At 37.5% G+C, this 10,776-nt stretch overlaps 1 protein-coding gene and 1 pseudogene across 1 annotated transcript; one reads left to right on the forward strand and one right to left on the reverse strand.

Annotated features, from left to right (window-relative positions):
* The first annotated feature begins 231 nt into the window (after positions 1 to 231).
* On the forward strand, positions 232 to 2,740 carry LOC117911553 (annotated as a pseudogene).
* A 93-nt stretch (positions 2,741 to 2,833) lies between these two features.
* LOC117911551 lies at positions 2,834 to 9,927 on the reverse strand. The gene is made up of 4 exons (XM_034825961.1): positions 9,616 to 9,927; positions 6,620 to 8,194; positions 6,391 to 6,416; positions 2,834 to 3,912 (listed from the first exon to the last, which is right to left on the reverse strand). The coding sequence occupies exons 2-4, from the start codon at positions 8,124 to 8,126 to the stop codon at positions 3,133 to 3,135; spliced, it is 2,313 nt and encodes a 770-aa protein (XP_034681852.1). The 5' UTR covers positions 8,127 to 8,194; positions 9,616 to 9,927; the 3' UTR covers positions 2,834 to 3,132.
* Between the last annotated feature and the right edge of the window lie 849 nt (positions 9,928 to 10,776).

Below are 10,776 nucleotides of genomic sequence, written 5' to 3' on the forward strand. Positions count from 1 at the left end.
GCACAGAGTGCATTCTATGCCATACTGATCGAAGCCCTGAATTATTGGGCATATTCAACATGGAGGGAGCTAAAAACCAGAGAGATTTCAGATGAATATCATATATCTGGTACACCACCCCTTCTACACCAAGAAACCTTTCCCCTGGTTTTGTTTTTCTTATTGCAAAGTTCTAGGAGTTTGATTAGCACATCATATTTTCTAAGAATAGAAATTTCTGTCCCAACTGAAGACATGGTCTTCACTGCACGTGGAGGATCATGGAGAAAGTAATATCAGGAAGGACAGTGGTAGAACTCTAGGAGTTTGACACTTGGCTGTTGCATGAAACTGGAAGCACATGGAGAAGAAAGCAGAGGAAAATATTAAAAAAAAAAAAAAGGGTAAATAAGAACAGGGAAATGCAACTCGATAGCTGAAGAAAAAGATGGATTTGGGGCAAGTGGAGGAGGTGATGGAGGACACAGGAGGTGGTATTGCTGAGAAGAAAGAGGCCCTCATCTCTAAACCCACCAACCAACTCGACTCTGGCACTGCCCTCCAAGTCTTTCTTGATCACATCCCAATCAGCTCCATTCCCGGCCTTCAAAATTCACTCTCTGGTACCTATTCTATTTCTGTGTGTGTATATATTCGTGGAGTCCCTTTTCTGTTTGATTCATTTGACACCCTTGTTGAGATTTGGATTTCCTTTTCACAAGTTCTGGAACTGAAAACTGGGGATTCTGTGAGGGATGCCATTCATTTTCTGTACGAGAAGAATGTGTTTGGAGCTCCTATAGCAGATGTGTTGGAATCATCAGATGACTCAAATGCCATCTCCAGAAGGTTTTCTGATCAGTATGTGGGTTTCGTTGATTTTGCCAGTATGGTTCTTTGGTCTCTTGAGGTAAATCATGGGTGTTGATGTTCTTTCTTCCAGTCCTATATATGTGGAGCCCATAACCATTGATACTCATAGAATGGCTTCCCAGGAAAGTGAAAAGGCTGAAGGGGATGGCAATTATAACATTGGCATCAATGCGATCTTCTCCATGCTAGATCAGAACCCCCACATCGGCCAAACTAAGGTGTTTTTTCTTTCCTTTTGGTTGAATCGGTTGCATCTACAATAATCAGTTTCTGGGGAAAAATGAACAAGAATTACTTCTTTTCATGGGAACCAAACATTGGCTAAGTGTGGCATTGTTTTAATTGTTTTTATTTGATGTGTTTTCTGTTGAATGAAATGATCAAGCAGGTTGGTTAGCTAGCAAAGTCATTCCTGTGGGATCCCTTCTTCCCTATAACCCTAGATGACTCCCTAATGCATGTCCTGCTGCTTCTTTCCACTCACCGGCTTCAAATCTTGCCAGTGATGGAGCAGCCCAACTCTAAAGCCATTGGCTTTGTCACCCAGGTAGTTCATCTGCTTCAACCTTACCCGGATTTTAGCATCAAGTTAACTTCCTATTTGATGAAAAGTGATTCTCATTCTTTGGAGAATAACTGCTTGCCTTTCGTAGAATGCAGTGATCCAATTGCTTCTTCAATCCAGTGGACTGGAGTGGTTTGATAACCTTGCAGACAAGGCTCTATCCAAGTTTCGGTTTGCCAGTATGCCCAGTTGCTCCATCACCTACCTGTTTTCTTTCTCTCTTCTGCTTTGAACAAGACCATGCCATTCATGTATATGGAGACCAAAGCATCGCTGAGGGTTTTCATGTCTTGTGGAAAAACCGAACTTGCCCCATTGCAGTTCTGAATAGAGAGAATAAAAGGCTCATCAGTTTGAGGAGCAGCGACATCCATCTTCTTCTGGACAATGATGATCTCTTTCACAGTAGGAAGTGAGTTCCATCCATTTCTTTTCTCAGTTATGAAGAGAAAATCCTAAAGCCAGACGGAGTTCTGATGGGATTATTTTGTCAACAGGACTCGAACTAATGAAGAATTCATTCATTTGGATGCAAGAAAGACACATGCCGATGCTGCCATTGAAGGAGACCTGGGAACTCTTGTTTCAGCAGGGATTCTCCGTCTGAGAAACAGCGTCCTTCCAAGAATGGACTGGCCGATCACCAACAGGAAAACTGACACTCTCAAGCAGGCCATGAAAAACTTGGCAGAGACCAGGAGTAATTTCAGCTTTCTGGTTGATGAACGCAGCACTTAACAGGAGTGCTCACAGTGAGAGACATGATCACCCAGTTTGCTCCACCTTGTGTAGATTCAAGGTTCACTGGAGGAGGTTTTCTTTGAATCTGCTCTAGAACAGTCTGGCCGTCAGGTCAAAAATGGAACCTTAGTTTGTGATCATTGACCTGTTTTTCTCTGTTCAGGGTTGAAAAATACCTAAACTGAAGTGAAATTCAGGTGATAGACCAACTGGTTATACTCAAAAAGTAAAATAAAAAGAACACCTGCAAATAGAATTCTGTGTCGCCTTCAAATAGGCCATTGCCCAATGAAGAAAGAGGCTGCATTCAAAACTTCAAACTGTGAAGTTGCGGTTCATAGCTCCACACAGCATTCAGGAAATACACAAGCTCAGTTACATATTACAAGCCAAACACCGACATCTCTCTCAATCTATGCATGTATGTAGTTTTACCAACTCATTTCAGTGTAAAATAACTACTTTTCTGCTTGAGTTTACGTTCCTAGTTGATTCTACAGTTTTTGGAGTTGTGTTATCCATCCACTGCCATCGTTTATTTTTGTTCCTGCAAAGATGCATATATGCCTACCATTCTTTTCCTACTTATTTGTGTTCTTTTTCTTTTCCCCTTTTTGATGAGGAAGCGGGTGGGTAGGTGGTTGGGGGATTTTCTTTTGTATTGCAGCATGGCAGTTGCCTTCAAACTTGCCACTATGGTTGATCATTTCAGAAAAAAAGGCTTGTGTAGAAATGTTCCTCCTAGAGGCCTATCCATAATAAACTTTTATGTTTAAAAAGATACAGGAAATAGAAAATATATACATACCGATGCAGCATTTGAGCTTTCAAACTCCACAACCTGCCTACTAATTGATTATGACATGCACATGGCAACTCTTCTCTTTGTTAAACAAATGTCAAACCACCAAGAGAATCAGCATGATCCCACAGATTCCTTTTCCTTCATTTGCAGCACGAATTGTTCACCAGAATTATCTCAGAAACCCTTTGGCATCCCAAACTACAAGAGATCCCCTTTTCCTGAATTCACATGGATGAAAACTGGTCATGGCCTTCCCCATCAATGCCATTGCAGCAATGCTTGGAAACTGCTTGTTTTGAAGCTCGTCCAAAGCTGCCTTTGAACTTTGTGGTTCACAAACTACCACAGCGTCAGGCTTCTTCTTTGGAGCCGCAGAACGATTACGACACCACCTCCGAATCCAAGAATGAGAGAGTGTTATATCCTGACTTTTTTTCAATGAGTCAATGGAAGAGGAATCACCATTTCTTAGCAACACTGCAGTCTGGTCTAGTTCCATTGGTTCTTTACCACGACGCCTACCCCAAGTGAATTCTGAGCTAGGCATTTTGTGTTTCATAATTTTGCTGAAGAACTTATTTACCTTTTCATTAGATGAGGTTTCTCCCATTTTTGAGGTCTTAGTACCATGTGCAAAAGAATCTGAAGCACTCACCCTGAGACGCTTAACCCATCTGGTGCTTGGGTCAACTTCGAAAGAGACATCTCGGTAAGGACTAGATTTTGAATGTACAGGTTCCTCAGCATGGGCAAGGATGTGGTCCACATCAAAACTCTGAGTTCTTGATGTGCTTGCTTCCTTATCATCCATTGAGCTTGCAGGAGCCGGAAGGGCAGGAAGCTCTTGGTTCATATCAGGCAGGTCAGAATTTGGCAGTCTACCTCTAAATTCTCTAGCTGGAGCAACTGTAGCCACAGATGTTTGTTGATTCTGAGATCTCAGAACGTCCTGCAAAATACAGAATTGACCACAAGACATGAGTGGTATGTATTTTGATATGTGTAATGTTCAAAGACTCAGTTCCAGAATACAACCAGTCGATCCTGATATAAGAAATGACCTACACCTGACATAAGCTCTTCAAATTACAATGTGCCTAAGCATTTACTAGTTATGATTTTAAAAGTATTTTGTTCATAAGTACAAGTTGTTGGAAATATTTTTCATTCATGCACCAAAGAGCACAAGCAGTAATCATGTTCATTTTGGTTGCATAGGAATAACAAAAAGGTAAAAAATAAAAAATAAAAAGATCCATGTACAGATATCTAGAATCAGGATTCATAGACAATAGCTGAGGTCCCCCAAAATCATTTTTCTGATTCAGAAAAGTTCTTTCCTTTATACCTTACATTATGTTCTTCCTGGATATTTGTGCTAGGACCTAATGGGGCATTAGAGTGAATTATCATCTTCCATTGGCGGGCGACCAACACAGACGCACTGAGATTTGCTGTCTGACTTATAAAATTAGTAGATTGCAGATAAGTGGAAAGGAAACCTACACAACCAAATTAATCATTGCCCAAAACACTTGTATAACCATTTCAGGCCAGTTTGGATCAAACCTCAACCAATCCAAAATTAAGACTAATTTGTGGAGACTTATGGAAGTTCAAGGCAATGCAAAATAAATATATGTCATCCAACAAGTAATTAAGACCCATCCAAGTATGATACTGGTATGTGGCCAATCTTGCCACCCCTAACTGTGCGATGGCCATATCATGTGCTGCCCTCAAGGGATTTGCGTATCAACAAACCCCCACTGGGAAAAGATTTAAGGAAAAAAAAAAAAGGTAAAGCCTGCAGGAGTTTTCTCCACCCTTTTTAGTTAGCAAATAAATCAACCAGCTTTCTAAACCCTGTTTCACTTTCGCCTCAAGGAATCTTTCTGACATGACAAAACTAATGGAACAATTGATCCATCCTAGTGCACTTTTACAAGTACATCACTTACATAAACGCTATTACAATAGGAAAGACAAATACTGCTTATTTATATAAAATGATCATCTTAGGGGATGCATGTACCCAAAAAACTACTAAAAATGCTCGAGTCTTACATAGATTACACTAAAAAATGATGAAGGATTGAGTAGTTCTTTTAATGATTTCTTTTTCTTTGTTTTTCTTTTGAGATGTATCTCAAAACACAATCATTTTTTTTTCCTTTCTGTGCTAGTCAACATGGATGCCAGCATTGGGGGGTGGTTCCTAAGACCACATGAGAGACTATACTCCCATGTTCTGCAACATAGCAGACAAACCACCAGATCATGCCCCAGTACAAGAGTTAGACACCACATTTTTTCTGCTAAACTGCACAAACTGAGAAGCAAGCTCACCGATCTTAAAATGTCCTCAAATGACAAAATTTTCGTGGGCACCCACATCATCATTTTCAGGCATGAACTAGCATGCAACAGAATGCCATCAAACATACAAGGGTTCAGCTCCTCTACAACCATTAAAACAGTGTCAAAATAGCCAGCATGTATCTATCATTGTACAATAGTTCACCACGGCAAGCCACTGCTGTCAGTTTGAGAGAAATTCGTCCTTGTTTCCTGCTTTTTTTGTGAAATGATGACAGCTAACCTCCTTGACATGGCGTTGTGAGTTTCAGGATCAAGTTTGCAAATGCAAACACTGGATAAAACCAAATGCAGTGGAGCCAAACCCAGTAAATGGAGCCTCTCCTAATTCATTTCAGATGTATCTGAATACTAAACACATTATGAAGATTTTATTGTTGCTTTTACATATTGATGCATCACATGAGTTTCTACACATGCAAGTTTCAAAAAGGGCTTACTTTAGAAGGTTCCTTGTCAATGTTATTTGTAGCCTAATACAATTGAAATAGATAAAACTATATGATATTAATCAGAATTAATGAATTTCAAATTACTAAGAAAAACTTCCTTAATCTTTTGCTAATGACATTGCTTCTACTCTTTTTCTACATAATGAATCTTTCCTTGTTCTACAAGACTTCACCCCTTGCCAATGCTATCCTCTGTTTCTCAATCATAGTGTTTTATTGTACCATTTCCTAGCCTTCAAACAGTGATAATCATGATCATTCCAATTGCAAGCAAGGATGTTGCAGTGGAATGAGCATGAGTGAGAGAGCAATAATTTGTTGAAGTGTCGCTAAAGAGAAAAGAATGCCTAACAGGGACAAGAAACCAGAAAGAAAACATATGCAGAGTCAGAAAATGAACATGCCTAAAAACAATTTCTCATAACAGAAGTAGCACAACTAGGTCACAATGATAAACAAGGAAATGAAATGATGATTTGGAGACAACAATATGCAAGAGCTCTACTAATTGATGGATGATATACATAATATAAAAATAATAGTAATAATAATAATAAAAACAATAATCCAAAGGATCAAAATAAAGAAAAGATTACCTTGTTTAATGGAGATGAAGTGGCACCTGTAATGGAAAAGATAGAACAAACTAGTTAGATAAAACAGTATATGCATTATTAACAAATAGCCTAATGCCATCCACAACTTCTTGGGAGTTACCTAAATCTATATGATGTTGTTGAACCTAGAAAGCAGTCAACAGCAACCTTATAAGAAATGGAGTCAAGTAGCTCCTAAGTAGATAGGATAGAGAGAAGATATATATACCAGAAAGATGGTTCTCCTCCTGGAAAGCATCCATATTCATGGTATCAGTTTCAGCAGATGACTCATTCTTTGAATTAATTGCAGAAATTCTGACTTCTCCAACATCTTCTTTTCCTTGACTGTCAATGGAGCCTTCTATGGGTTGAAGCTTCACTCCATGCCGACCATGGGAACCAAAACCTGGAGATAAATTGAGAAAATCCTTCAACGTATTTCCTGTAAATTCAGGGGATACTTTTGAGTCCCTAAAAATTGGACCTCCTTTAGGCAAGTTATCATCATTTTTTTTCGTGATCACCACATGATGAGTTGCCTGACAAAATTTGGGAGGGCATCCACCTAATCCATCCAGAGAATCCACAGCAGTGCATATCCTTGTAGTCTCCACATCATGAGCAGAGGCAGAGCATGGCATTTTTTGTTGTGAATAACTTCTATGATTTAACTTTTCCAATTCTCCTACAATAAGAGGACTACTCCTGCTAGGGAAAAATTCAATACCATCTGGGTTTTGCATCTTCTGCCACCGTTCTTCAAGAAATAGTGCTAATTCATTATTGCTAGTAGAAGCATCATGCAACAACAGATCCTTGTCATTTTGCCTAAATAGTGAAAACTTAGAATTTCCCGGTTTTAGGTGGTCTTGCATTTTCTTCTCACAAACAAAAAATGCAGAATAGCTCTCATAATTATAATGCTCACGTTCCACTTGTGTAAGGTTAACATCCTTGAAGCGTTCTTTTGATGCCGAAATGAAGTTTGACGGATTGACTCTTTCTTGGTTACTCATGAAAGGCAGCACTGATGTTCTTCTGTTGTTAAATCGATTTGGCACAATGTTAGAACTTGACCCAATAAATTCATCGTGCAAAGACTTTGACACAGCTAAGCTATTCTTTTCGATAAAGTTATGAACCTGTGGCTGATGCTCAGGATTCTGTGCCATACCTTCAGGCTGAAAATGACATTCTCTCGATGATGTTCCCTCTTCAGGAGGAGCCCATGCAAGTACCAAGGGAAAATGGCTATTTTTTGCAGCTAAATTAGTAGCATCATATCCAGATTTGTAATCTACTTGAGACCTTAATACTTGTTTGTGAGTAGTAGTTGGATCATTCTTTCGAGCCAAAATGCTTTCTCTGTTTTGGCGAGGATTGAACATCGGAAAGGTCTGGTGATCTAATCTTTCATTTCTTGACGCCTTCATACTCATTGGCAGACCCTCCTTCATGGTATTAACTGTTCTGGCTTCAGCAACCTCTCTAAATCCTTCAGCACATTTAGAAACATCAGACGCAATCTCTAATGTGCTTGGTAAAGGATGTTGCATGGCATCACGATCATCTTCCCTATTCTCACAGTGATCAAACAAACTATTATGAACCTTAGGAGCCGCCTTACAGCTTGTTCTTGTCCAATGAGCCATCCAAACGGATTGGTAAGATCGAATAGATTGGCCAGTTGGTCCATCAGTATCATTATATGTTTGTACAACACGATCAGACATGACAAGTTAGAGTATATAAACCACGTTTGTTATCAACAACTTCCCTTCAGAGGTTCATCAAGAATTTCCTGGTATTGCAATCCAGCAGTTTTCAGTGTCATATTTTGATCAAGAACATTTTCAACAACATATTTGATGTTAGAAACTAAAAAAAACCAGAAAGAAAAAATGCATTGCAGAAAATCTTTAAGTTCTCAAAAGAAATTCACATATACAGCCAGGACAGTGAAGCAAAAAATAATGGGAAACATAAACAGAAAACACTTTCATTTACATGTATAGGGAACTTGAATTGAGAAAGAATGTAGAAACAAATGGGGAACTTTAATAAAATAAAAGTAAAGCACTAAAAAAGTCATATGGAAAATGTAAGTTTGGGGTTCAGCCAAATAAAATTGCATCACGGCTTATGAACCATCATGCATAAATGCTTGAGAAACATGGAATGGAGAAATAGGAGACATAAACAAGTTTCTATTAAGTTTGCCTAGAATTCCCTGGGCTCTGTTTGGATCATGAGGAGTACTAGGGAAATGAAAAGGAAAATAGAACATAATAAAAATTATGTGAAAACCTGCAGATTTTCAAAGTTTTTTTCCACCAAAACTTCCTAAAATCCAAATAGAGCCTAGTAATTAAAACCAAAAAACCAAAAAACCAAAAAAAAAAAATCTTGCTTCAAAGTTTGTTTCTGCTTTCTCAACCAAAAACTGAATTTCCCAGTAATTGTGGGCAATATATGTCACTGTGGTGACAAAGGATCTGCAAATACAGCATAATGAATATTGACCCGGTCTAGAGGGGTAGTTCTTGCAAGTTCTATAAGGGCCAGCTTCCATTTGGAATTCACAAAGATATTTGGATAGATGTAACTATCCTTATTTATCCCATGTCGTCTATAAATCCAGACAGAGGCCCCCCCTGAAGAGGACACAATCACGGGACGATTAATTTAACACAAAAATCAAATTTATAGTCTTTATTCTATTATTTTTCGTTTTTTTAAGCTTGTATGTATCTTCAATGAAATTCATCATTAAATTTTGTCCCAGCTACTCTGGTGTTCTTAAGCAAATTTTGAATTCCAAGGATCCAAAAAAAGACCAATAGGTGAAACTAAATTTTCGTTAGTGACTCCCAAGCCATTTTCAGCAATTCGGTAAAAAAAACCGTTCAGTTTCAGGAACAAGACACAATGCAGAAATCTCATGACTTTATAATAAAAATAAACCTTCATACCAATTTGAACCAGAGTATCATTTTCCTTTCATTTCCGATCCATTCTCTCAACTAAAAATGGCAACACAGGCTAATAAATACATAAACGTACACACATCCGTGTACGGAGAACCGGACTTACAGACCGCCATGTGCAGCAGAATCAAACACAAAAATACTCTCGATTTCACCAAACTATAAACCAAAACAGAAAAATAAAATAAAACAAAATAAAAAAAATTCACTGTCAACAAACTTAGACTAAGCATACCAGCTCTTTCAGTTTCCGAAGAGACAGAAGCAGAGATTTCGAAATCGGCAAACAAATCCACCATTAGAGCAACAGTCGACCACCAGATCACCAGATCCAGAGACGAAGATCCAAGCAGAGAGAAATCGCAGTAAGTTGTAGCGAGAGACAGAGAGAGCAGTGCTTGTATTTCTTGAAGCAAGTTATGGTGAAGGGCTATGGAGATTCTGCTGAATATATGCGAAAGAGAAGAAGTTGAAAAGAAGGAAGGCGGAAGAGGAGGAAAAGTGAGGCATCTGAGAGCCGAGCTTTGGTGATTGCCAGCCACATTTTTAGTTCCTAGCCGAAGACACGGCGGACACAGAAGGCGGTGCTGGCCCCAAACACATGCACTTTTTCCTTTTTTTTTTTTCTTTTTTTTTTTTTTTGTCCTTTTTTCTGGTTTGTATTTTTATTTCTTTGGCAGAATAATTTTGCTGTTACTCACAAGGCTCTCGACAGGTCACGGGCTAGAAACCAAAACCAAAACAAAAAATAATAAAATAATGAATAAAATAAAATTGTTTGGCACAATTTCCTTTTTATAAAATATAATAAAAATTTATCAAGATTCAAATATTTTCCAAACAATGGGACACGTGTAATACAAGTTACAACACACGTGGCTATAAATTATGGCTTCATATTTCATTTTATTCTATAATTCATTCTTTGTCTAAGGTGGTGTTTGATTTTTTGACTTTTTGTTATTAGCAATTTAGTTTTAGAATTTAGGTTGTTTGTTTTTCTATTTTTTCACGACTTATTATAAACTTTTTATTAAATAAAAAAACCAAAATATGTAACTTTTTTTAAATAGAAAAAATAACATATTGGTTTTTTTTACTTTTTAATACTTAATAGAAATAAAATACTATAAAAACAAACAACCTAATATTTTAAATTTATTACTTCAAATAGTAAAAGTTAAAAAGAATTCCATGGTGTGACCCATTTTTTATTTGAAAAAATAAAATGATTTTTAGAAAAGTTTTTAAAATTGTCATTTATTTTTTTTATTTTTAAATAAATAAATAAAATAAATAAATAAATAACCTTAAATGTGCAATCTGAAAATAAAAAAATACATCTATGAAAACTCAATCAATGTAAAGCATAATACCTCTCTAAACCTTAAAATTA

This window comes from Vitis riparia, chromosome 3 (assembly GCF_004353265.1).
Source record: "Vitis riparia cultivar Riparia Gloire de Montpellier isolate 1030 chromosome 3, EGFV_Vit.rip_1.0, whole genome shotgun sequence".
Taxonomy (NCBI): domain Eukaryota; kingdom Viridiplantae; phylum Streptophyta; class Magnoliopsida; order Vitales; family Vitaceae; genus Vitis; species Vitis riparia.